The following is a 27713-nucleotide window of genomic DNA, read 5'->3' on the forward strand; positions in this document are numbered from 1 at the left end:
ATGGCGGGCCGGCGGGCCGGGGCCGGGGCCGGGGCCGGGGCGCTGATGGCGCTGCTGGCGCTTCGGGCGCTCGGGGCCGCGGCGCACCCGCAGTGCCTGGACTTCAGGCCGCCCTTCCGGCCGCCGCAGCCGCTGCGCTTCTGCTCCCAGTACTCGGCCTTCGGCTGCTGCACTCCCGAGCAGGACGCGGCGCTGGCCCGGCGCTTCGGGGCCGTGGCGGCGCGCGTGGACGCCGCGATGTGGGCCGAGTGCGCCGGCTACGCGCTCGACCTGCTGTGCCAGGTGAGCGGGCACGCGGGCCGTGCGGGGCGCGCGGCGGGAGGGCGCGCGCGGGGCCTCGGTCCCAGATGCGAGGGTGGCGGCGGTGGCAACTCTACTGGGCGAGAAGGATCGAGACTGGGCATCGGGCTTCGGAACCAGAGGCCCCCGGGCGGGGGTCATTTGGCAGGGGGCGGGGAGTCGGGCATCCTCGGATGGCTGTGGGCTTTGCCATCACTAACTTTGTGACTTAGGTTTTCTCTGGGTCTCGGTTTCTCCTCCTGATGAAATCATTGCTCCCTCCGAGTCTGGGGGGCTCTTCTGCCCTGGCACCGCCTAAAGATGCCCCCAGAGCTCCAGCCCCGGAGAGCCATACCCTTGTCCAAGCTCCAGGATGGGAAGCTTTTGTCCTGCTCCGAGCTGCCTTTCGTTGCCCCTGGGAGGAGGTGGGCGCCCACTGACCCCTGCAGAGGGCATGATCATTGCGCTGGGCTTAGATTTGTCAAGGGGTTTGGGGAACCCTGCTCCCAATGAGGGCTTTTCCCCCCAACCTGAAGGAGTGCTCTGAGGGCCCCTCCGGACTGCGGGACGGGACCCTGACACCCACTGGGGCTCCTACCCTGGGTGATGCCGGTAGTGAGATGTGCCAGGCAGTTCCAGACCCCCTAGGTTCATGCTGTGCCCTCTCCCTGGGATGGCGCTCCCACCCAGCGTGGGCTCTCTCATCCTCGGAGACCACCCAAGACATCCCTGTGGTGAAGCCTCTTGGCCCCCGTCCCTCCTCTGAGAGCTGCACCCCAGCTTCTCCTCACACCAGATTGGGCCTCGGTTGTTCATTGTCCTGACTCCAGAGTGCCTGATGACCCCAACCCCTGGCGGGTATTGGGTCAAGGCTGAGAAGTCTGAAGGCTGGCCCAGGCCCAGCCCCGGGAGAGTAGGAGGACCCGTGGGTGGAGGGATCCTGTCTGCACAGCAGAGTCCTAGCCCTCTGCCATCAGAGGCAGGTGCTGGTGGGAGGGGTGGGGCCAACCGAGGCTGGCTTGGATTCAGACGTACTAGGGTCTGATCCTGGCTCTGCCACTTCCTGGCCTTGCAGCCCCGGACAGGTCATCCCTCCACTTCAGTTGCATCATGTTTACTTTGGGGGAGGTCTAAAGTTTCCCCGCCCTTCCCCCCTACCCCCCTTTGCCATGAAGACTGAATAACACACACTCAGAGCTCAGTGAGCCATTCTGCCTGGATTTCTCTAGTGCCTCCTTGGTCCCCAGTGGCTGCCCAGCCCCAAGCAGGGACTGAGTGGGGCCCGGAGGCTGATTCAGGGAAGGCCCGGAGAGGCAGGAACTGGCCTGGTGATCATACAACCCGGAAGTGGCCACGGTGACACTCGGGCCACACTCATTGCCCATATGACTGAGCCATCGTCTGAGCAGGAAATAAGAGGGGCTGTGAGGCCTCTCTCTTTTGGTGGACCCCCTGGAACCCCCACGCTGTGCATCTCAGGGGAGCAAGAATGATGCAGTCAAGTGTCCACCTCCCTCACCAATCTGGGGGCCCTGGAGGACCAGATTCTGTAGTCTTCCCATGTCAGTCATGTAGAACAGTTCATGCATCCATTCCGTGTTTTTTTGCCTTTTTGTTTTAATTGAGCATTTACTATGTGCCAGGCTCAGCGGGGCACTGAAGGTAGGCAGGTCTGCGGAGGAAGAAGGGAAGGGCCAGTCTCACTACCCTCCCCCTAGCAGTAGGCTCCCCTCTGTCCTTGGGAACCATCCCAGCAAGGCCTGGCCTTGAGCAAGCTGTGGTAGAATGGCTGCTAGCATCTCACCCCAAGCGTCTTGGGAGTGACCTCATGTCTGGAGCGAGCTTGGAGAGTGCAGCAGAGGCTGGATCATGGTTTCCCTGGAGGGCCTCGTGGGAGGGAGGGAGAGCGCTGGACCAGGGACAGTGTTCCCAGCAAGCCAAGGCCGTCTGGACTCAGCACCTCCTGATTTCCACCAGGGGAGGGGGCCGAGGTGCCTTGTTTACAAGTTTAAGTCAGTGATGGAATTCAGGCCCTCGCATCTGCCTGGACTCCCGATGGCGAAAGAGACCATAAAACCATGGCTGCGCCCACAGTCCCCCCAGAACATGCGCCCGTCTGACACCCAAGACTCCTCCAGATGCCCATGATGGCTACTTAGCCAGAGGGCAGTAGTCCCTCCTGGCCCCTTCAGACTCTTTCCTGAGGCTTTGCCCTGGTCCATCTGATGTCGTAGGAAGGAGAAGAGAGAGCTTGTGACATGTGGTAACTCAGGTCCCAGGTTGATGAGAGCCAGTCTATGCCGCAAACTTCCGTGTGACTGCGATGGCCTCTAAGTGCCCCAAGCCATCAAAGCCTGGTTTCTGATAGATGTCTGTGCACAACGCGCTCTGCAGGCTCAGCCGCTGGGCAGACAGTGCTTCGGAGCCTGTCAGGAGTTGGCCCTGTGCTGGGTGCTGGGCCTAGGGGCGGTTGGCCAGTCACAAACCCAGTTCTCAAAAGTCTCCTTGTTCAATTCAGGAGACACAGAGACACTTATCAGAATGGGCCAAAGGCTCCCCAAGGGTCACCATGGAGGCAGAGCTCGCCCTGAAAAGGTCAGGGAAGCCTTCCTGGAGGAGGGAACACTGAGCTGCCTTTTGATAGTCGGTGTTGTTTGATCACTTACTCAGAAAACACATGTATCGCTTCCGTGTATTTCTCCCAATAGCTCTATGCTTCAGTTTATTTCTCGTGGGAATTTCTTCCCTTTTGTAGATGGGGACATAGGCACAGACAGGTTAAGGGACTTGCCCAGGGTCACTCGGGGAATGGTAGATCGGTCTCCTGTGTGCTCTGACTCCAGAACCCCTCTCTTAATCACTTGGCCATGTTGCCGGCCTTCTTGAAGCCTCACCATGTGCTGGGCCCTGGAATCCCTGCCCTGAAGGATCCCACAGCCTAGCGGGTGGACAGACACACAGAGATAACCAAGTCCTAGTCACGCAGACCACCTGAACCATGGGGAGGTGACAGCAGAGACAGAGCTCACGCCGCAAGCTACAGAATTACATCTAGGTGAACACTGTGTCTGAGACGTGGGCAGAGAACTGTAGGAGCATCCACAAGGGAGTCAGGGAACAGAGGTGTAAGAGAAGGCTATTGAGTTGGGCTTTGCGGCGTGCATAGGAGTTTGCCAGATGCCGAAGTGGGCAAGGAGGGAATGTCCTACAAGTGAATATTGTGTACAAAGACTCAGTCTTCCTGGGGAATTCCCTGGTGGTCCAGTGGTTAGGGCTCTGTGATTTCACTGCTGAGAGTTTGATTCCTGGTCAAGGAACTAGCCACGTGGCACAACCGAAAAAAAAAAAGACTCAGTCTTCCTAAAGAGTAGATGATGGACATAAGAAGCCTTCAGGACTCTGGGCTGAGGGCCATGAGTGTCAGCAACCGCACAGAGGCAATCCTGGGCAGTAACGTGGGCAGGCTGGTTGTCCCTGTGCTGAAAGGCACAGACAGCTGAGCAATGGGACACTGGGCTGGTTTTCCATGGGTTTTCTGCTGCCTCCCCCCACTGACCACTGTGAGGCTAGTTGCTCTTTATTTATTTATTTTTTGCTATTTATTTATTTGGCAGTGCCAGGTCTTAGCTGTGGCACACAGGAGTTTTAGTTGTGGCATGAGAACTCAGCTGTTGCATGTGGGATGTAGTTTCCTGACCAGGGATGGAACCTGGGCCCCCTGCATTGGGAGTGTGGAGTCTTAGCCGGTGGACCGCCAGGGAAGTCCCGTGGGTTGGGTTCTGATGCGTGAAGGGCACTCAGATTGGCTTGCAGAGGTCTGTTTTGCTGCCCACTGTCTCTGGAGCTGAGGACAGTGCCTGGCTTGGAGTCTGAACGCAGTAAGCACTTGTTGAATGAAATTCCGGTGAGTAATCTGAAAAGAGCCCTGGTCTAGGTGTCATGAGACCCGGGTCTGAGCCGTGGCTTGGCCACTTCTTGGCATGCGGCCTTCTTGGAGCCTCAGCTTCTCATATCTAGTAGGAATCACCATGACCCTACCTCGCAAAGCAGAAATGAGCTGTGTGTGCGCACAGACCCTCCCTGATCCACCCGCGGCTGCTGGCGGGACTTACGGGGCCTCTGGGGGAAGCGTGAGAGAAGGGGCACAGCACAGAGGCCAGAGCTGGGCCGTCTGAAACACATGGAACACAGCCTCCCTGTCTGGCCCCAGGACGGTGCTCACCAGACCACAAGCACGTCACTAAGTGGCCCACAGCCCCACAGTAGCAGGAGACAGGCCAGGAGGACCGGCCAACGGTGTGACCAAAAGCCACAGCCGTGTAAAAGGAGGGTGTGGCCTCTGGCCAGGAGCCTGAAGACCCAGCCAAGAGGGCAGCCTGCCACCCACGGCCCCTGGGGACCTCTGGTGGGAGCCCAGCTGGGCCCTTCCTGGGAGCTGGCCGCGTGGGCCTGTCTGTGCCTCCCCTACTAGGGGACGAGCATCCCTGGAGGCCTCCAGGGGCCCGGGGCTGACTCAGACCCGCAGGCCCTGGCCTGGTGAGCTCACGGTGAGGGCGAGGGATGGGGGGTGGGGGCTCGGTCAGAGGCTCTAGCTGAGGGACGTCCTTAGAGAGCCTGGGATGCTGAGACCTTTGCTCTGGGGGGCAGGGGGTTGGGGGGGCTTTCAGCTCTCAGATGGTGGGTTCCGGATCTGGGAGAGGCCTGGTCACCACGTGGGTTCTCAGAAAGCAGAACCTGGGCCAGAGTTCATGGGTTTTTTTCCCTTCTTAGGGTGAGTGGACCCTGCCAGCAGGAGTGACAATCTATCCATCAGCTTCCTCTCCCAGGGGCCCAAGGTTTGCCACATCAGGCCTTAACTCCCCTGCCTTCCAGATCCCACCCAAGCAGGCGCTGAGTGGGATCCCAAGTGTCTCATCAGTGGGGAAGCCCCTGGGGGGAGGTAGAGGAGGGAGCCATAGCTGTTGGGTTTTGCCCCGTGGAGTCACAGCCCAGCAGAGCCGGAAAAGGGGCCAGTGAGGTCAGGAGGATCTGAAGAGGTCCTGGAGGGGTGGGGGAGCAGGGGAGGAGCGGGTCTGATTCATCTCACGGAGAATCCGGTCTGGCCGCAGGGGACAGGCTCAGGGCCCTGCCTGGAGGGGCCAAACCAAAGGTCAGAGGGAAGGAGGAGGCAGGTCCTGGTGGCCAGGGGGACAGAGGAAGTGGGGGCAGGAGTGTAATCAAGGTACTCATATGTGTACATGCATCACTTCCCCGGTGCTGGGGGATGGGGTCCACCTGAGACCAAACCCACATCCTCCATGCTCACCGAATGGTGCTGAGTGACACTGGGGGGCCCACACCTCAGTCTCCCCATGTGCAGGAGGGAGCCCCCCCCGCCCCGTTGTGGGCTCTTGTGGGGATTAAACGATGGCTGACCAGGGTGAGTCAGTGTCCAGCATGGTGCCTAGGTATTCACCGTGGGCCTCCTGTATGCCAGACACCATCTCAGGCTCTGGGATACGACAGGGACCAACGCAGGCAAAATTCCTGCCCTCATGGAATTTAGGTTCCGCGGAAGGCAGACAATAAACAAGTAAACCCATTGATTTTTATTACATTATCAGGGAATGTTACAGTGTCTGCTTTTTTTTTTGTTTTCTGTTTTAAGCCCAAACAGAGGTCAGGAGGAAATGGGGGTGATGGATGGGTGGTCAGTGAAGACCTTCCTGGAGGTGCCCCTTGAGTAGGGATCTAGAAAAAAGTGGAGTGAATCATGGAGGTATAGGGTGGAGGCAGCATATTAAGACAGAAAGTGGAACTTCCCTGGTGGTCCAGTAGCTAAGTCTCTGCACGCCCAATGCAGAAGGCCACGGGTTCGATCCCTGGTCAGGGAAGTGGATCCTACATGCTGCAAAAGTTCACATGTATTAATCACTCAGCTGTGTCCAACTCTTTGGGACCTCATGGTCTATAACCCGCCAGGCTCTTCTGTCCATAAAATTCTCCAGGCAATAGTACTGGAGTGGGTAGCCATTTCCTTCTCCAGGGGATCTTCCTGACCCAGGGATCAAACCCTGGTCTCCTGTAGGCAGATTCTCTACCATCTGAGCCACCAGGGAAGCCCTGTCACCTACTACAGCTGAAGATCTCGAGGGCTGAAACTAAGACCTGGGGCAGCCAAATACATACATATTTTTTAAAAATAAGTAAATAAAAGAAAAAATGTATTAAAATGCCTCAGATCCTTTCTGGCAGACAGTAGGTGCTTAAGAATAACTCCTGATGTTGTTAGTAGCAGGAGTAGTCATAGTGTGGTTATTCTAACAGATGCATCAAGGCAAGAGAAAGGAGGAAGGTGAGGAGACGCAGGCCCCCTGGAGCTGTAGTTGAGACAGTGGGTGGAACGGACAGATGGCGTCTTCCCATTTTACAGATCAGCAGACTGAGGCTCTAGGAGATGGGGTGAACCGCCCGCGGTCACACGCCTGGTAAACCCACCCCAGAGCATCCCTGCGCGTGCCTGTCTCTGCAGGAATGCTCGCCCTACGCGGCCCACCTTTACGACGCAGAGGACCCGTCCACGCCCCTGCGGACGGTGCCCGGGCTCTGCGAGGACTACTGCCTGGACATGTGGCAGACGTGCCGGGGCCTCTTCCGGCACCTGTCTCCGGACCGCGAGCTCTGGGCGCTGGAGGGCAACCGCGCCAAGCTCTGCCGCTCTCTGTCCCTGGACGACACCGACTACTGCTTCCCGCGCCTGCTGGTCAACGAGAACCTCAACTCCAACCTGGGCCGCGTGGTGGCTGATGCCGAGGGCTGCCTGCAGCTGTGCCTGGAGGAGGTGGCCAACGGGCTGCGCAACCCGGTGGCCATGGTCCACGCCCGGGACGGCACCCACCGCTTCTTCGTGGCCGAGCAGCTGGGGCTGGTGTGGGTCTACCTGCCCGACCGCTCGCGGCTGGAGAAGCCCTTCCTGAACATCAGCCGCGCCGTGCTCACCTCGCCCTGGGAGGGCGACGAGCGGGGTTTCCTGGGCCTGGCCTTCCACCCCAGCTTCCGGCACAACGGCAAGCTCTACGTCTACTATTCGGTGGGCGTCGGCTTTGACGAGTGGATCCGCATCAGCGAGTTCAGGGTCTCGGAGGATGACGTCAACGCTGTGGACCACGACTCCGAGAGGTGGTTCCCCCGGGAGCCCAGGCCGGGAGGGGGCGGGGCTGAGATCTGGCAAGGCTGCGCACCAGCAATGGTCCGTTGGATCTGCGCTGCGCCCCGAGAGGTGTGAAATATTTTGACTGTCACACCCAGTAAGGGGGCTGAGTCCCCTAGGAGTTCAGGGGAGAGGCAGTTGCCAAACAGACGTCACGGGGACTTGAGTCCAGCTCCTGGATCAGGTACTCGAGATGGTTCGTTTCATTTGGTTTTCATACAGCCCCATTTTACAGATGAGCAAGTGGCGGCTCAGAGAGGTGAAGGGACTGCTAGGTCACACAGCTAGGAAGTGTCGGAGCTGGAACTCTGATCTGTCTGCTTCCCTCCCAGGCCCAATCCACTGCTCCCGCCTGCCCAGCTCTGGCCGCAAGGGACCATTCTCACCTGGCTGGCCCCCACCTCCTGCTTGTCACCCCCACACTCCACCCCCAGGCAAATTGCTCCTTCCCACCCTCCCAACTGCATGTTTATCCGTTCTTTGCCTCCAGGCTTCTTCTCCTCCCAATACCCAGCCTGCTTTTTGGGTATTAGTTATGCTCCAGCTGTTTTGAAAACAGGTGTGACAGGGTTTCCCTGACGGCTCAGAGCATAAAAAATCTGCTATCCTGCCATGCAGGAGACCCTAGTTTGATGCCTGGGTCGGGGAAGATCCCCTGGAGAAGTATTTTTGCCTGGAAGAATTCCATGGACAAAAGGAGCCTGCGGGGGCTACAGTCCACCGGGTCACAGAGTTAGACATGACTGAGCGAGGAACAATTTTTGACCTAGCCTGGTGTGAAGGGCATACATAATCTGTCTCCAATAGGAAAATAAGTCCTGTGCCAGGTAATCCAAATAGGCAGAATTTGATACCGGGAATTAGTTCCTCAGGTGTTGGAAATGATGAATGAGAAATGGGGGGGGAGATAGGGGGAGAAGGGAGGCAACCCCGAGTTCAGCAACTGAAGGGAGATGACTTCACCTCTTGGACTGTGAGAGGCAGGGTTCCTGGGGCCCCTGAGCTGGGGCCGCTGGGTAGAAACTGGAACCATGGTGGGTCTGGGTGGGGGCAGCTGGAGCCAGGGAAGAGGTGCAGCTACTGCCAAGACACTGCCTGAAGCAGAGAGAGAGAGGGAGAAATACCCCTGAATCTCCCCCCACCCCCCATCTCATCTCCTGACAGTGCTTTCCTTGGCTGAACCTAGCTGGAGGTCAGTTAGCTGAGGAACATGGGAAGTGTAGTTTGTAGGAGCTGGTAAAGTATCTGCCTGCAATTCAGGAGACCAGGGTTCCCATCCCTGGGTTGGGAAGATCTGCTGGAGAAGGGAATGGCACCCTACTCCACTATTCTTGCCTGGAGAATCCCACGAACAGGAACCTGGCCAGCTACAGTCGATGGAGTCGCAGGAAGTCAGACGTGACTGAGCGACTAACACTTTCACTTTCTCCCCACAACTCCAGTCTCCTGCCAATGCTTCCCTTGGCTAAACCTAGCTGGAGGCCAGTTAGCTGAGGAGCATGGGAAATGTAGTTTGCAGGAGCTGGCCTTCTGAAGTAGAGAACAGGTAAGAGGAGGACCGGGGCTCATCTGAGGACAAATAAGCAAATAACAGGACATCATGCATTCGATAAAATTATAAACTCTAGACATTGAAAGTACAAAAATAAGGAATCAAACTGACTAATGTGAGAATCTCATGTATTAATAGATTTTGCCTGTGAGCTTCCTGGAAGCCAGGGCAAAAAGAGAAAGCATAATTCTCATTATCTTATATGAGGCCACACAACTGATTCTCCAAGAGAGGCCAAGTTTGTCATGTGACTCTCACAGAGGGGAGACAGAGATACAATGAATGTGTCTTCAATGATGACTTTAAAAAATGGAATCCTGATGAAGACTGAAGGTGGAACACAAGATATACAGATGAACATATTTCAGAATTGGGGTTCAGCAAGGATCCCTCTGGGGACCTCACAGTACCAGCCTAGAACCTGACTCTTGCAGGGGAAGAGTAGGCACGGCTGGCTCAGGGCGGAGCCAGCAATGAATGATCATCCTTGCCTGAGTCAGCGGTCAGTCTCTTTTCTCAGGGCTGGATGTCCAACAGTCTGGGTTGTCCTTTCCGTGGGAGACCTGGTTTAGGGATTGTGTGTGGCTCCCCACGTCATGTATGTTGATCTCACAATAGAAAGGCCTCTGGTCTTGGTTCTGAAGGTCGGAAGCCCTGGGTTCAAGGTACCTGACATTTATGTATCTCAGGTTTCTTATCTGCATTAATAAAGGATTGGCCAGTCAGTTGCCAATCCCGGAAAACCTAAGCATTTTGGTCAAAGGGAATTTAATACAGGGAGTTGGCTAATATTGGGAGGGCTGGAGAAGGAAAAGGAGAGGGTCAAGATCCCTAGAGATGAGTTCTTGTGAGAAGCGAGGGGAACAAAAGGCAAAGAGGTCTTGGTGCTGCTGGGTTTTGCCGCTCCTGGTACCCAGATGTCTGGGCAGAAAGCCAGGGGTCCACATTCACCAGCCGCTGTCGCCTTCCCTGCAACCATTGCTTCCAGAGGCAGTGCCAGAGACCAGGGCCATGGGGCTCCTCCCTTCCCCTTGCCTGCCACCCTCTCCTGGCAAGCCCTAACTGGAGGCTAGCTGACTGGCAGTGTGGTGGAAGATTCCCGCCCTGGCAGTAAAGGAGGTCACTGAGAAGTGAGTGTGGAGCTGAGCACAGTCCACACCCTGCAGCCCACCTCCCTAGAAGTCACAACCATAACAAATGAGAGACTGTGTCACAAGTGCTCAGCTTAAGTGGCTGGTGTGTGGGTAGCTATGATGATGAAGAAACCAGTCGTGCCAGTGATTGGGTCAATGGTTTCACTTGATCATAACAGGCAGGGGCTAATTGTGGGGGAGCAGTGGGGAAAGCACTTAACCAGAACCAGAAGTCCCGAGTTCCTGACCCAGCTCTGCCGTCTATGGGCTGTGTGACCTTGGGCAAGTTGCTCAACCTCTCTGAGCCTCTTGGGTCTCACTGGCACAGTGATGTGAATTATCCCTTCCTAGCCTGCCAGATCCTTATAAAAATCACTTCCTATAAAGGATATGGAAAGTCTTTCCAACTACGAAATGGCATCTAAGAGAGAGGAGGCTTTATTGGTGTGATCTTGTTTTGTGTTTCTGGCTGAGATTTGTTTGTTTGTTTTTGTGGGGGGTGGCTTATCTTCTTTTAGGATAATCCTGGAAATCGAAGAACCAGCCTCGAACCATAATGGAGGCCAGCTGCTCTTTGGGGATGATGGGTACCTCTACATCTTTACCGGAGATGGCGGGATGGCTGGAGACCCCTTTGGGAAGTTTGGAAACGCCCAAAACAAGTATGTTCTGATTTGGTTGGTGGGTGGATTGGTTTATGTACTCTCCTGGAGGGGGAATGACTTCCTCAGCCATGAAACTAGGGCAATAGAAATGGCTTTGGGTCCCAGCTCAGCCTGCAGCTAGCCAGCTGGGGAACCCAGTGCCTTTCTCTTATCAGTTAGAAAGCAATAATGATCATCTCCATGGGGAGGCTTGTTATGAGGAATAAAGATGATGGGTACCTGAAAGGTAGCATCACAGAGCCTCTGGGAAGATGAGATTTTTCTCTGAAGTCCGCCCAGCCCTGCTGGAGCCAGAGGAAGGAAAAGGGTGCTTCCCAGACCAAATAGGGAGTGTGAGCTGGCTGGAGCAGGGCTGTATGGATGAGCATGTGGGTTTTCTACCCCAAGGGTCACCCGAGATGACCCCGAAATTGAAGCAGAGTCTTGCTCTCAGTTCCTCAATTCTGGGCTTGAGAAGATGGCCTGCCACCATTCCCTTCCTTTACACAGACACACCCACAGACACAGTCTCCAGAGTATAGACGAGGATACCCAGGAGTCTCAGGGCAGCCTCCTCCATTCTCTCAGCCCAAATCACAAAACCTTCCTCAGCCCAGAGAGTAAAAATAGCGCATATGATGCTGATTACAGTAATTAAAGTGTCCCCAGTTTGTGACTTGTGCCTTCATATGTGATAGCGTAAGAATCACTGCAGTTTTCTCCTGTATGGGATGTATTTAGAGATGAAGTTGAGAAAATAGAAATTAAGGATTTGTGGATAATTGGACAAGACTTAAAACATTATTTTCCTGCTATGAGCTTTGCCCACTTACATATCAAAGCCTGGAGCGTGGTATGTGGGCTCTGGGGAGTAATCCGAAGCTTGGTGCAGAGGAGGCTGGAGAGTGTGAGAGGAACTCACTGGAGCAGAACCTAGAAGTCCACAATAGGGGATTAACTGTGGGGCAGCTACTGGGGCGGGGGGAGCGTTTTATCATCATGAAAGAGGACACTTGTGTGGTGTCTTTAGTGATGACAGAAATGCTTGGGTGCTGATGCTCTGTGAGGATGTGGGGTACATGGTTGCATAAAATGGGCAGAGCAGCCAGTCCTGCCTTAAGAAGCAGCCCAAAGGGAGTGCACCCAAATGCTAGGGGAAAACCTTGCAGTAAGCGCATCAAAAACTCACAGATGAAGGGACTTCCCTGGTGGTCCAGCGGTTAAGACTCTGCCCCCAGTGCAGCTCAGTCCCTGGTCAAGGAATTAGATCCCACATGCCAAAACCAGGAGTTCCCATGCCCGAACTGAAGATCTCACACGCCTCACCTAAGACCTGACACGGCCAAATAAATAAATAAATACTGTAAGAAAAAGCCACAGATGAAGAGGGTGTGTTCCCCTCTGGACATCTTTAAGCACGTCACAGATTCCATCGTGTGTGACTTTTGTCCTGCAATGAATGAGCCCCAGAAGCTGCTCACCCCAGTGGCTGCATGGAGGTCCAGGCTGCAGCTGCGCCCTGTTCCGCGTGGCTCTGGAGGCAACCTGCTGAGGTCTTGCTCCCAGGCCCCAGAAGCCGATGTTGCCAGGCACCCTGAAGGGACCTCACTTCCCAGTCCAGAGCTGCCTGGGAGACTGACAAGTTGTTCCCCTCTCAGAGCCTGAGTTCAGGATGGTGTGTGTGGAGTGTGGGGTGAGCTGAACTGCTTCGGAGGCGTGTTTGGCCCTCTGACCTGCTGCGATGGCCTTGGGCGCGTGTGTGAGAGAGTAGGCAAGAACCCCACCTCCCACTTCCTGCTAACATCTGCCGCTTTCTCTCCCGTCTCCCTGCCCTCCCTTGTACTCTTACATGGTGCACTTGACTTTGATTGCAGTTATTCATTCATTCACTCACCAAACACTTAATGAGCGCCTACTGCATGCCTGTTGTTGTGCTAGGTGCTGAAAGTAAGCTGTAAATAGACATTATTTTTCTAGTATCATTTTCACCCTGTAGCACAGTCCTGCAAAGAAAGAGAGGGACCATCTAACATTACAGCAGAGAACCCCAAGGCCTGGGGAGGTCAGAAAGTGCGGTGAAGAGCTTGGGTTTCTGCAGCCAGGCTACCTAGACTGGATCTCAGCCCTACGGTCTATGAGGGGTGAGGCAAGCAGGCAGGGGTGCTCCATGGCCCCTCTGAGCTCAGCTGCCCCGTCTGTGAAATAAATGGCGCAACAGCACCCATTTACCTACAAGACTGGGGCTTCCCTGGTGGCTCAGTGGGTAAAGAACCCTCCTGCCAGTGCAGGAGACTGGGTTCGATCCCTGGGTTGGGAAGATCCCCTGGAGAAGGAAATGGCAACCCACTCCAGTATTCTTGCCTGGGAAATCCCATGGACAGAGAAGCCTGGTGGGCTACAGTCCAGAGAGTTGGAAGAGCTGGGCATGACTTAGTGACTAAAGGACAACATAACCTAAGAGATTTGCTGTGAAGATGAAACAAAGCAACAGATGGTAGGTAAGTCAAATGCTTAGGATGGAGCCTGGCACATGGTAAGGTGTCTGATAACGTCAAATTGAATGATTGGGGTTACCCAGCCGGTGCGTGGCTGCTGAGGACTTGAACTTGGGGTCTCTGGCCCCAGAGCCAACTTGCCTTGCACAGGGCGGCCTTGGGCTCCAGGCCCGCTACCCCCAGCCCCAGCCCCGCCCCAGTCGGTGCTTTCTCCCGCAGATCGGCGCTGCTGGGCAAGGTGCTGCGCATCGACGTGGACCGCAACGAGCGCGGCCCGCTCTACCGCATCCCGCCCGACAACCCATTCGTGGGCGACCCCGCCGCGCGGCCGGAGGTCTACGCCTTCGGGGTGCGCAACATGTGGCGCTGCTCCTTCGACCGCGGCGACCCGGCGACGGGCGCGGGCCGCGGGCGCCTCTTCTGCGGCGACGTGGGCCAGAACAAGTTCGAGGAGGTGGATCTGGTGGAGCGCGGCCGCAACTACGGCTGGCGCGCCCGCGAGGGCTACGAGTGCTATGACCGCAAGCTGTGCGCCAACGCCTCCCTCGGTGACCGCCCCACCCCACCCCGCTCCGCGCCCCCGGGGACCCCGTCCCCAGATCTGCCACCCCTCACTCCACGGCTGTGCGCCCACGCCTCCCTCGGTGACCGCCCCACCCCACCCCGCTCCGCGCCCCCGGGGACCCCGTCCCCAGATCTGCCACCCCTCACTCCACGGCTGTGCGCCCACGCCTCCCTCGGTGACCGCCCCACCCCACCCCGCTCCGCGCCCCCGGGGACCCCGTCCCCAGATCTGCCACCCCTCACTCCACGGCTGTGCGCCCACGCCTCCCTCGGTGACCGCCCCACCCCACCCCGCTCCGCGCCCCCGGGGACCCCCTCCCCAGATCTGCCACCCCTCACTCCACGGCTGTGCACCCACGCCTCCCTCGGTGGCCCTCTAACCTCACCTACCGCCCGCGCCACTGGGGACCCCCAATCCTGGTACAACATCCGCCCCCCCATCGGGATGCGCGCTGTAGCCAGCCGCGCGCCCACCAGGGACTTCCCTCGCTTGCTCTTCCCTCCGGAACGGCTCCCCCGCCGCCCTCCCCAAATCACTTCCTGCCCGGCAAATCCTTGCCCTCTCCGTACCATACAAACTTTAAGCATCACCCTTTCTCGTTGACTCTCTGGGGCCCTCCTAGGGACCTCCCACCCCTTGGCCGGGCAGGACTCAGGACCACCCGCGGAGCCTCCGGGGGGCTCCCCCGCAGGCTCACCCAGCGTCTCCTCACTCGGCAGATGACGTGCTGCCGATTTTCGCCTACCCGCACAAACTGGGCAAGTCGGTGACTGGGGGCTACGTGTACCGGGGCTGCGAGTACCCCAACCTGAACGGCCTCTACATATTTGGAGACTTCATGAGCGGGTAAGTGACCCGACAGCAGTTCTGAGGGTCAGGGACCGCAGAGGTGAAAGGTCGGGGAACCCGAATACCACCTTTGACCGCTCTAGGTCATCCGTCTCCTGGAAGCCAGGACCTGTGCCACCTGGCCAGAGAGGTCACCGTGCTGGAGAGAGGGGACCTGGGGATCCAGCTGAGGTCAGCCCCCTGGGCCCCATGGAGCCTTCCTGCGTCCACCCACTGAGCCCCCAGAGAGGGGTTGCTGTGTTGGGGGAAAAGAGGGATGTGGTAAATCACATCCCAAACAGGTTTCAGAGAGGGTTCAAGACCATACCTGCCAAGTCTGATGTGGGTCAGACTCTTTCCCCGGGGGAGCTTACCTCATGACCACCTGTTTCTCCCATTGTACAGAGGGGAAAACTGAGGCCCAAAGAGGCCCAGGGAAGCCACACACCTGGCATGATGTTTTAAAATGTAGCTGAGATGACCTGTGTCCGACCTGGTGCGCTTATTAGCTGTGTGACCTTGAGCCAGCTGCTCCACTTCTCTGAGCTTTAATGTCCTCATCTGCAAAATGATAATAGTACCTGCTTACTAAGCTTATTTAAGTCCTGTTCACACATATATGGGGAAGTTCCCTGGTAGCTCAGACAGTAAAGCGTCCACCTACAATGTGGAAGACCTGGGTTCAATCCCTGGGTCAGGAAGATCCTCTGGAGAAGGAAATGGCAACCCACTCCAGTATTCTTGCCTGGAAAATCCCATGGATGGAGGAGCCTGGTGGGCTACAGTCCATGGGGTCACAGAGTCAGACATGACTGAGTGACTTCACTTTCACTTTTCAGTTTCATACATATACAGCACTTAGAATCTAGAATGCCCAATTTCTGGTTGATTTGTTGTTGTTTTGTTTTATTAATAAAATGGAAGTATCTGTTAGTGACCTCAGGACCTTCCCAGCCTCGTGTGAAATGAATTTTTTTTTTTTTTTTTGGTTGCACCATGCAGCTTGAGGGCTTTCCTGGTGGCGCAGAGGATAAAGCGTCTGCCTGCAACGCAGGAGACCCAGGTTCCATCCCTGGGTTGGAAAGATCCCCTGGAGAAGGAAATGGCAACCCACTCCAGTATTCTTGCCTGGAGAATCCCATGGACAGAGGAGCCTGGCGGGCTACAGTCCATGAGGTTGCAAAGAGTTGGACACGACTGAGCGAGACACTCCCCTCTCACTCCCATGCAGCTTGAAGAATCTTATTTCCCCAACCAGGGATCAAAACCAGGTCTCCTGTAGTGGAAGTGTGGAATCCTAACCACTGGATCACCAGTTCTTAATTATTCGCACCCTAGCCTCTCCACATAAGGGCAATTGAACAGGGTCTCTGTTCAGAGAGGAAGTAAGGAAGCCTGAGGCTGGCAGAATTCTTACCTCTTGCAGGCTGCTGAACTGGGGTGGGTTTGTGGCCATTTGTGTATAGCTGGAGCTGACAGAGAACCTTGACCTGGGCCTCTGGTTGCTGGGTCCTTCTCCCAGCTTGGAGAATCTCCCTCTGGACTCAGTTATCCCATCTGGAAAATGGGTCTAGATGAAACCTCTCTTTTTACCCCGATTCTCCTTTTACTCTTCTGCTACGCCTCCCACCCCCACCCCAGAAATGTCCAAGTCACCTGAACATAGAAATTCAGTGAATTTTGCTGGCACTTGCCAAGCTCCTCTGCTGGGTCAGGCTTCATGCCAAGGCTAGAGCAACAAAGTTGAAGAACACCTTACACCCAAGTCAGGTGTGAGTCTCACATGCTCTTTGGGGAAGCCCAGCACAGGAGCAGTCAGGAGGGCGTCTAGGAGGAGGGGCAACCAAGCAGGGCCTGAAAGTATCCATAGGCGACTAACAAGCGTAGAAGGAAGTAGGGACAAAATCAGCATATTCTGGAGATGCCAAATTCTCCACTCTGGGAATTCCCTGGTAGTCCAGTGGTGAAGACTTTGCCTTCCACTGCAGGGGCCATGGATTCATCCCTGGTGGGGAGCTGAGATCCCATGCGCCTTGTGGCCCTGAAACACCAAAACATAAACAACAGAAGCAATATCACAACAAATCCAATGACTGCTTTTTAAATGGTCCACATCAAAAACAAAAAACAAAAAACCCAGATTCTCCATTTCATGCTCCCAAGTGGAGGCAGCTTCCAAGTGGAGGCAGCTTCCAAGTGGAGGCAGCTCCCAAGTCTACGCAGCCTTGGAGGCTTCTGAACTGGAAGTTGGCTCCTGACTGCCTCCTGCTGGTCAGTGATTGGAACTGAACGGAGGAGGCTGAAACCAAGTTGGTCTTGTTCACCCATGTGCTTCTCCTGGGCTTCCCTGATGGCTCAGGCGGTAAAGAATCTGCCTGCAATGTGGGAGAGCTGGGTTGGATCTCTGGGTTGGGAAGATCCCATGGAGGAGGGCATGACAACCCACTCCAGTATTCTTGCCTGGAGAATCCCATGGACAGAGGAGCCTGGCGGCCTACAGTCCGTGGGGTCACAGAGTCGGACACCGCTGAGTGACTCAGCACACATGCTTCTCCTGCCGTGTACTGGGTTAGCCAAACAGTTTGCTCGGGCTTTTCTGTACATCTAACAGAAACACCCAAACAAACTTTTTGGCTGACCCAACAGCCGGTGCTCAGTAAAGACTGCACACAGGGCAAGTTTCCCGGATGTGGGGTCTGTGCTCTTGCACAGATGTGCTCAGAAGGGCCCACGCTCAGTTTAACGATCTGCTCTCACTGTCTTGAAACTTTTAGTACATTTTGAACAAGGGTCCTTGCACGCTCATTTGGCACTGGACCCTGCACATTATGTGCAGTCCTGGTTGCATGGCTAACAGATGAGTGGATGGGTGGGTTGGTGGGTGGGCTTCCCCCAGGCACCCTGCCAGGCAGGACCCCTCAGCCCATCCTCCTTTGCAGGCGTCTGATGTCCCTTCGAGAGAACCCAGAGACAGGCCAGTGGCGGTACAGCGAGATCTGCATGGGCCGAGGCCAGACCTGCGCGTTCCCAGGCCTCATCAACAACTACTACCCACACATCATCTCCTTCGCCGAGGATGAGGCTGGTGAGCGCTCCTGAGGCCCTTCCATCCGGGCTGCCCCTGCCTGGCACTGACCCCCCACGCCTAGGTGCTTCTGGCCTAGGATTCCCGGGATGGCGTCTCAGGCCTGAGTCACCTTCAGGCTGGAGGGTGACATGTTCAGAGGTCTTGAGCCTTGCCTGGGTGTCAGTTCTCACCTGTCTGAGCTTCCATTTCCTCATCTGGAAAATGGGAGCAGTGGTCCCCCACTCCCACCACGGGCAGAGTTACTGGGAGGGATCACGTGACCCCACAGGTAAGAGTCCAGGGAGGTTATGGGGCCAGGAACGGGTGTGATGGTGAAAAGGCAGGCAAGTGGCGGGAGAGTGCCTCCCTGGGGACCCCCAGCACCCTGGATTCCTGATGGGAAATGCACTGGGGCCTATGAGTGAAGCCGCATTGTCCTCGGAGAGTGGTAGGCACTGCTTTCCTGCCTGTTAGTGGGTCCCCTGTTCAGGCGCTTGTGTTTTCAATGCCAGGAGCAGAGGGGGAGGGGAGAGGAAGAAGGACCCTGGGGGCTGGATCCCGCCTTTGTCCTTGGCCCCGGATTGTCCCTGGACAAAAGCCGAGGGGCCCCCAGAGGGGCCCGGTGGATGCTTGGCCAGGTTACTAGGCAACACCCTCCCGAGGGCCTTTCGAGAGGTGTGCCCCCGCAGGGCCCAGTGCCCAGAGCCCCCGGGCCTGAGTCTGGGAAACCTTTGTTGAACCGACACTCGTCAGAATCTAAGTTTTCACAGGGCAGCCCCAGCCCCCACCACCCTCCCCAAGCCCACTGGGCCCTTGAAAGCCTTTTCTTTTGGTCAGTAGGGGGTTAACATGTTTTGGAAGGGGGGGTGCCCTTTCCCGGTGCACCTCCCACAGAGCCCAGACCCAGAGGCAGGCCCGGGGGGGCCCTTCTGAGTGACACCGAGGGCCAGGAGGAGGCCCCTCAAAGACAGACGGGCTGAGGGACAGTCTGCCGGTGAGCGCAGGCAGGCGGCCCCTGAAGTCATAGAGACCCGGGGAGCTGAGGCCTGCAAACTGCCCCAGCTCCCTGCAGCCTCTGCCTCTTGGCTTGCTCTTCTGACGCTTGTAAATTGCACAACAAGGACCTCTGCTGGCCCAGTGTCCTCCAGGGACAGTCCACACTGCAGAGACCAGGGGGACGGTGTGGCCCTGGGCAGAGCTTAGCAGTGCCATCAGGGATCCCTGGCTGCGCATGGGGTTGGGGGGCCATGGCTTCCCACAGATTAGGCTGGATGGGGCCTTAGAGTGCGCCCAGTCCAGTGCTGCCACTTTACAGATGGGGGAACTGAGGCTGGCTTTTCCTGCCCAGCCTTGGGATGGGGGGGGTGGGGCACTGGACACAGCCTGGCCCCCCGAGGCCTCCCAGAGCAGGGTCTCAAGCTGGAACTCTGTCAGGCAAAGGCAGTCGATGGAGAAGTGCATCCAGGCCAAGGGGGCAGCATGTGCGGGGACCCCAAGTTCCTCCAGGGCCTGGAGTGTAGGTTCAAGGAAGGCTGCCCAGCCAGGGAGGAGCCAGGCCGCTCCCAAGGCCTCTCTCCAGAAAGGTGCCCAGAGACTGGAAGTGATGGCTCAAGTTCACGGCTGTGCCTGTGGACTCTCCAGCAGGGACCAGCTTGCTGGAACCCTGCTCCCTCCCACAGGGTGCATCTACCTCGTGGGCCTATTCCACCCCACCACCCCCACCACGGTAGGGCTGGGGCTCCTGGAGGGAGAAGTCAGAGGGCATTGACCACTCAGTGTCCTGCCCTCCCCAGCCCCCAGTTCCCCGATAGCTGGCTCTACCCTAGTTACACAGGTCACCTCTCAAGCGTCTTCCCCTTCAAGAATTCTCCAGGTTTCCTGGGTCGTGATTCTCAGACACCACCATCATGTAGCCCTCCATGACTGTACCAGCCACCAGGGTCATGCTTTCCTCCAAGCTCCCATCTCACTGCCTGTCCCAGCCTCTCTTTGGGGAATCCACCCGTGTCCTGATCCTTGGGAGAGCTCTTCGCTGCCTCTTATAAGGATGGGAGGTATTAGCATGGCTGAACCATCACACTGAGCCACATGTGGCTTATGTCTAGGCCTCCCAGCTACCATATGTCCTATATCAGCGTGGTCTTGGGGGCAGGAGATGTTTCTGAGTTCAGGGCCTGCTTAACCATTCACCGGCTGTGTGACTTTGGGCAAGTCACTTGACCTCTCTGAGCCTCTATTTTCTCATCTGTACATTAAGAATAATGAAACCTCCTTTTCGGACATTTGTACCTGTGGCTGCAAGGGCCAGGGGGTGGGATACAGGTGAGGAGAGAGCAGAGAACTCAATTCCCCTGAGAGCATCCATGGTCCAGGTGCTCGTAAGTCCACTTCTACAAACTGAGGCTGGAGGGCCTGTCCCAGAGCCGCGGGAGCTCACGTGGGGCCAAGTGCCAGGGCCGGGATTCACACCGGAGACTCCCCAGGCTTGTGCTCTTCTGGCCCTGCTACTGGTCTGGGAGGTGCCTGCTTCTCCATGGAGAGAAGGGGGTCCCTGTCCCCAGGGGCCAGGCAGGGCCTGGGCCCCGGGTGCCCGTGACAATAACAACAACGGCAGTAATAGTTCTCACTGATGGAGCAGGTACCCCACGCTCTTATCCTCACAACAGCCCTATGAGGCAAGCCTGTGGGGGAATTCGGAAGCTGGTCACCAGTAAGCAGTCGATGGGGAGCTGGGCTATGGACCCCCGCTGGTGCTCAGAGGTGTGTGTGCTGGGCATGAGACCAGGCAGGGACCAGGAGTGGGGTCCCTGGGGTCACCAGGAAGGAGGCATGAGCAGAGGTCAGAGCCGGGGTGGGTGCAGGCAGAGTGGCCAGCACCCCGGGAGGCTGTGCTGCAGAGACCCCAGGGTGCTTCTGGATCCCTTTCTCAGCCTCATTTCCCCGTTCTAGGGACTGGAGAGGTACGCTGACCTGGAGCATCTCCCCTCCTGGCTCACTGAGGTTGGGGTGTGCCCCAGAGCCTGAGGTGGGGGCGTGGGGCTGGCCCAGATGGTGTTCCAGGCAACAGTCTCACCCTTTGCTTTGCATCTTGTTCCAGGGGAGCTGTACTTCATGTCAACAGGCATGCCAAGTGCCACTGTGGCGCGTGGGGTGGTCTACAAGATGATCGACCCTTCCAGGTGAGTACCCACCTCCCGCCCATCCTGCCCCCAGAGGGCCTGAGCCCCTTCTGTCTGCCAGGAGCACTCCCCTCCGTTACCGCACTTCCCCTCTCTACCGCATGCTCAGGTGGGTGTGATTGACACCCCCATTTTTCAGAAGAGAAAACTGAGGCCCAGAGAGGGGAAGTGACCAGCTAAGCTCATACTGCTGGTAAGGGCAGATCTAAGATTCAGAACCTCTCTGCCAGCCTCGAAGTCCTGCTGTATTCATAGGTGGTGCTATTGGTAAAAACACACACACACACACACACACACCTGCCAACACAGGAGACGCCAGAGATGCAGGTTCAATCCCTGGGTCAGGAAGATCCCCTGGAGGAGGGCATGGCAACCCACTCCAGTATTCTGGCCTGAAAAATTCCATGGACAGAGGAGCCTGGCAGGCTACAGTCCCTGGGGCTGCAACAGTCAGACACAACTGAAGCAACTTAGCACGCACACTTCCATCCTTAGAAAGGTGCCAAAGATACCAACGGGGGCTGATAACCATGGACCCCACCATCACATTTTTAAAAATTCTTTAAAAAATTTTAACAGTTTTTGTTTTACAGATAAGTTGCCATGATAGCACAGTTTCCCGTATAGCCACCAGTCAGTATTCCCTGTTATCATGGTACATTTGTCAGGATTAAGGACTTCCCTTGTGGCTCAGATGGTAAAGAATCTGCCTGCAATGCAGGAGAACCAGGTTCCATTCCCTGGTCAGGAAGATCTCCTAGAGAAGGGACTGGCAACCCACTCCAGTATTCTTGCCTGGAGAATTCCGTGGACAGAGCACCCTGATGGGTTACAATCGATGGGGTCCGAAGGAGTCAGACACAACTGAGCAACGGACACTATCACAGTTAATGAACCGATACTGGTACTTTACTATTCATTAAACGCCACGCTTTTTAAAAAGTCAGGTACCTCCATACTTTAAAAAAAAGGATTCCTCTGGTTTTTCCCTCATGTCCTTTGCTTTGGAATTCCACCCAGAACTCCACGTTGATTTAGCTACTGTGTCTTGTTAGCTTTCTCTGGTCTATGACCGTCTCTCAGACATTCCTCGTTTACCACACTGTTTTGTTGAAAGCACAGAGCTCTTCATTATTGACATAACTATCAAGAAAAACAGAAGTGCTTGCTTCTTTCCCTCCTCTGAGGTCTTGGCCCCTTTTGGACTGCTGTCGTTCTGGAGGAACACGGGCAGGCTTTGCATTTTTCTTTGTCGGTCTGTCCTTATTTTGCTTAAACATTTCCAGTTTGCAACATCACCCTCAGAAGGCTCGTTTTTGATGGCTGCATAATTTTCTGTTGAGTCACTGTGCCGTGACTGCCTTATCCATCCCTTGGACATTTAGGTTATTTCCAATTTGGAGGGGAAAAACGCTTCTCTAAGGAAATATCACCTAATTCATGCCAGATGCTGCCTGAGACCCACCAACTCCTTTAGTCTGTACAGCGTCCTTCTGGGCTCACGCATGCAAGATTAGTCTTTTCAGTCGTGTCCGAGTCTTTGTGACCCCATGGGCTGTAGCCCGCCAGGCTCCTCTGTCCATGGGATTTTTCAGGCAAGAGTACTGGAGTGGGTTGCCATTACCTCCTCCAGGGGATCTTCCTGACCCAGGGACCAAATCTGCGTCTCTTGCGTCTCCTGCATTGGCAGGAGGATCCTTTACCACTAGCGCCACCTGGGAAGGGTAGCTATTCCCTCCTCCAGGGGATCTTCCCAACCCAGGGATAGACCCCGCGTCCCTTGCAGCTCTCTGGGCTCATGACCCGCCTACAACAGAGGGACCTGAGGCTTAGGGATCTCTGCTCAAGGTCTCATGGGTCAGAGGAGCAGGCAAGAGGCTAGACGCCCCTTTCCCGCACAGTCTCTGACCCTTCTCATCCCTTGCACTTTTCTCTTTTGGAATCCATGTTAAGTTTTTGCACCCACAACATACGGCACTGGGGCCGCATTCCAGAACATTTGGAAAATGAAGAAATGGGAAGTGGAGGGGGTAGGGTGGGGGTCCTCTGCCCAAACATAGCGACTGTGGGATTTTACTGGGTGTATCTCCTACCCTTTGGCAAAACAAAATTTTTTTTACGTAATTTCCTTAAGGAACAAAACTCAGCTGGGTCGGTCTGACGCGTGTGGCTATTATCTGGAGCTCAGAGCAGCCGGAAAAACCACCCTTTCTGCAGCTTGGAGAAGGATGTGAACCAGGCTGTGTTTCAGCCTCGGGGGGCGGGGGGGAACGGCCCATGTCCCACGTCCTCCCTCGCTTTCTCCCTTCTGCCGGGGCTGTTTGAAAGCCACCGGGGTCACGTGGCTGCTTCAGCCTTTGGGCTTTCCCCTCGTGCTCCTGGAACCCATTGAAGTCTTGGACCCACGTGGGCTGGTCCCAGAATAGGGTCGGTCCCATTCAAAGACTCACAGATCAACAGCCAGAAGCTCATTAAAATGGGATTCCATTCCTTCCTTGTGCCCCTCCAAGATGTCCAAGGAGACCCAATTCAGAGCCCTGGCAACCCTTCTCAGGCTCTTTTCTCTCCCGGCGCTCTCCAACCTGGCACTCCAAGGCCCCCAGTTCCCTCAGCTCTGCTGCCAGCCCCGAGGCTCTCCCGCTCTCCCCGCTTTATTCTTCAGATCGACTTAACCTTTCCCTTTGATTCTGTATCACCAGAAATCTCAGAACCAGAGGGACAGAGAGAGACCCTCCTCAAAGGCTGTGGGGGACGGGGGCCAGGATAAGATGCCGGGATGGGGCTACTGTGGCAGCTACAGGAGTCAGACCTGGCAGGCTGAGGAGGAGGAGTGGGGCGCTTGATCTCATCCCAAGCACGCTTCATGCCCTGAGTTAGCAGTGGCCACTGGGGCCCTCGTGCACTTCAGGCAGAGGCTTGAGTGGGTGTTCAGCAGGCTGTTCAGGGGTGTTCCTGTCCTGGGGTTGGGCTCTTGGGGTCTGGGAGGTGTGTGCAGCAGGAGTGTGCTGTTGGGTCCGACTCTCATAGCCCGCCAGGCTCCTCCGTCCAGGGCTTCTCCAGTCAAGAATACTAGAGTGGGTTGCCATTTCCTTCTCCAGGGGATCTTCCCGACCCAGGGATCGAACCTCTGTCTCTGGAGTCTCCTGCAGTGGCAGGCAGATTCTTTACCACTGAGCCGCCTGGGCGAAAGTGAAAGTGAAAGTCGCTCAGCCGTGTCTGACTCTTTGCGACCCCTTGGACTATACAGTCCATGGAATTCTCTAGGCCAGAATACTGGAGTGGGTAGCCTTTCCCTTCTCCAGGGGATCTTTCCAACCCAGGGATCGAACCCAGGTCTCCTGCACTGCAGGCGGATTCTTTGCCACTGAGCCACCTGGGTGCTGCTCCATGAATGGCCACCCTTGTTACAGTCCACACTGGCCCAGGCCTGAACGCATACCTGCCCTTCCCCTTCATGCATGGCTGCAGGGGGTGGGTGATACCGGAAGGACACACTCAGGGTGAGCTCCCAGGGGGGTGGGGTGACTCATGACGGGACGTCCTGTGTGTCGGCAGACGGGCACCACCGGGCAAGTGTCAGATCCAGCCCTCCCAGGTGAAGGTCAGGAGCCGCCTCATCCACTTCGTGCCCAAAGAAAGTAAGTGCCTACCAGCGGGAGACACAGAGGGGGTTTCCACAGCCCACACTTGCCCCTCCCACCCCCCAGATGTGCATGCTCCTAGCTGGGTCTGGATGCCCTTCCTCGGCTCCCTCACTGGGCCCAGCACAGTGCCTGGTACACAGCAGACACTCAGAGGGCGTGGAACTCCTGAAACTCCCTTCCCCTGGTGTGCGTCAGTCCCAGGCCACGGAAGGCAGCTCAGAGGGGCTGCAAGTGTCAGAACCCATGTGGCGAAATAGTGGGTCCCAGGCAAGGCTCACTCAGAGTTCTAGGGAGGGGCAGAGAACGGAGGTCGATCTATATGTGAGCGAGAGTGGGAAGAGTTATTCTCAGCACAAGGGCACCTAGGGGAGGGGACGTTTGGGCCAGGTGTTCTATAAGCTGGTTCTGGTTTTGACAAGCTTTGTGGGGAAGGAAGGGGTGCCAGTCCTCCGGAGGGGCCAGGCAAGGCCACAATGACCGCCCGTGGGATCTAGGGCCCTCTGAAGAGGGTATGCCCTGAGGAGGGGCTGTTCCCGTGGGCTCAAGCTGGGTGGGAACGGAGACAGACCCTGTGTTGTCAGATCTTCCAGTTCTTGAGACAATCAGGATATGCATGCTTGCATCCATCCAGCACATGTATGTGCTTCAGTCTGGGGCTTTAACGCTGAGCAAGCAGATATGGTCCCTGCCTTCTTGGGTAGTTATTATACAATCTTCTGATTTGGAAAATATTGGCAACTAGTTCACAATTTTAAAAACCACCCTGTGGGCCAAAGGAAATATTTCAGTGGGCTGAGTGTGCCCAGAAGGTCTCCAGCTGGCACACTGGAGGTGGGGGTGGGGCAGGAAGAGGGGAACTAGGCAGCAAGGCAGTGGGGGTGCCTGGCCCTGAAGAAGGAGGAGTTTGGGGGAAGGGGTGAGCTGGGTGTTCCGGGGTGGGAGGTAATTCTAGCCGCAGTTGGTTTCAAACCTTGGCCCTTTCCCACTCACTCATGCAGTAGTTTCTGCTCTTCTGTGAGGTCCCGGCTCTGTGCTGGATGCTGAGGCTATAGGAGAAGTCAGACCAGGCCGTGTCCCGGCTGGGGCAGACAGAGAAGTCATTTAGCGTCCCAGGACCCATGGGAGAAGTTGTGCGGGGCGCCTCCGGGACCCAGAGCCAGGAGGAGCTGGAGGGGGTGGGGGCGGGCCCGGAAGGGCCTGGAGCTGATGCGGGTTGAGCCTGGGTGGGGAGGATGGTGCGGTCCAGAGGTGGGGGAAGGGCGGGCTGGGCAGTGAGGGCAGCAGCAGGGCTTTGCAGAATGACCCGAGAAGTGCCTAGCCCCAGCTCCAGATTGGCATCTGTGGGGTCAGGGTGACCCCAGAAGCGCTGTTGGGGACCTCATTCTCAGGGTCTGAGCAGAGGGCAGAACCAGGACCCCTTTCCCTGGGGTCTGCTTTCCGGGGTGGAGGGCTGGGGTGGGCTGGGGCGGCTGGGGTCCCTCTGACCGCAGGCTCTTTCTCTGTGCAGAGTTCATCCGGAGAACAGAGAGCATCCCACGGCCCACCAAGGCTCCCCGCCGCAGCCGCCCCACGGCCGCTCCGCCAGCGCCCACCCCGCGGCCCTCACGGCCCACCCCGCGGCCCGGGCGCCGTCGGGGCAGCGGGCGGCGGCGGGGACGGCCCAGCACAGCCGATCCCGAGCCCTCGAACGGCGCAGTGCGCCTGGTGCGGCCGGCGGGCCTCAGCCCGGGCCGCGGGCGCGTGGAGGTGTTCGCGGGGGGACGCTGGGGCACCGTGTGCGATGACGCCTGGGACACCAAGGCGGCGGCCGTCGTGTGCCGCCAGCTAGGCTTCCCGTACGCTGCGCGGGCCGCCAAGCGCGCCGAGTTCGGCGAGGGCCGCGGGCTGCCCATCCTGCTGGACGACGTGCGCTGCACGGGCAGCGAGCGCAACCTGCTGGAGTGTGCGCACGCCGGCCTGGGCTCGCACAACTGCGGCCACCAGGAGGATGCCGGCGTCGTGTGCAGCCGCGAGGACCCCGATCTGTAGGCGAGCATTGTCCGGCTGGAGCCAGGGAGGCCCCTCCACCCAGGGCGCGCACCTGGTGCGTGGGCCGGGGTCCGAGGGTGGAGCGGATAGTGGGGCGGGTGCCTGGGGTGACCCATCTGCAATGCTGTCCGGTGGATGCGTGGGAGGCGTGTGCTGTGCGCACGTGTTCTCTGTGTGTTTCTGCCTCTGCGTCTACCCGGAAGCGGCAGAGTGTGTGGTGGGGGGTCGGTATGGTCGCTGTGGGCGCGGTGGTTCTGGGTAGAAGTATTCTTCCCTCCAAGCATCTCAAGTAGCAGGCCAGGAGCACAGCCCTGAGCACCGAGGGCAGCTGCCCTTCAAGGGTGGACCTGACCACTGGCGGCATTAACAGAGGTCTGCCGGAGGAGGGAGGGGACCAGGACTGCCCTGCTCAGCTGGGGAGTGGAAGGCCTGCCAGCCAGCTGGATCATGGCCTGAGAAATGCGACCGGAAGGATGTGGACCGGCGGCCTGGCAGTCAGAATTGTGGAGGAGAGCCTGAAGGCATCTAGTGGGACCAGGGAAGGCATCAGAGGGGTGGGTCTGGGGTGACCTGTGGGTGGCGGGAGTCAGGCTGCCCTGGGGAGGGCAGGCAGAGGGCACTAGGTGACTGCTGGGAGAAGCCTCCCAGGCCCAGCCAGTCCAGGCATCATGGTCGCTGGTGAGGCTTCATGTCTCTCCGCTGTCAAGCCTGTGCCGGGACCACCTCTCTCATCTGCATCCCCACCCCAGCCCCTCAGTGAAATCCCAGGGAACCTTCCGCTTCCTCCGGCCCGCTCCAGGGGCTGGCCAGGCTATGGGCCCAGCGAGACTACTGATGCTCTGTCACCCAGGGCTGTGCCAACAGCGTGACTGTTTACAAACCCTCCTTCCCGCCTCTTTTCTCTGACTGGAAGCTGGGGGTGGGGTGGGAGAAGGGGCCCCGGGCCTGCAGTTGCCCTCCTGCTCACAGCTGGAAGTTCCTTTGCCCGCAGATGGCCCCAGCCTGGGCTCATGCTAGGCCTGTCCAGCGGCATCAGTGTGGCTGGGTTCAGCCTCTGATGGGGGGCAGGGAGGAGAAGCAGAGGGGTGGTCACTGGGCAGTGAGAATGGA

General features: G+C 57.2%; 1 protein-coding gene across 1 annotated transcript; it reads left to right on the forward strand.

The window, feature by feature from the left end:
- HHIPL1 (HHIP like 1) lies at positions 1 to 27488 on the forward strand. Its single transcript, XM_018066489.1, has 9 exons — positions 1 to 282; positions 6791 to 7437; positions 10672 to 10815; positions 13512 to 13840; positions 14577 to 14703; positions 17625 to 17770; positions 20850 to 20931; positions 24487 to 24569; positions 26083 to 27488. The coding sequence occupies exons 1-9, from the start codon at positions 1 to 3 to the stop codon at positions 26601 to 26603; spliced, it is 2361 nt and encodes a 786-aa protein (XP_017921978.1). The 3' UTR covers positions 26604 to 27488.

Source organism: Capra hircus, chromosome 21, assembly GCF_001704415.2.
Source record: "Capra hircus breed San Clemente chromosome 21, ASM170441v1, whole genome shotgun sequence".
Lineage (NCBI taxonomy): Eukaryota > Metazoa > Chordata > Mammalia > Artiodactyla > Bovidae > Capra > Capra hircus.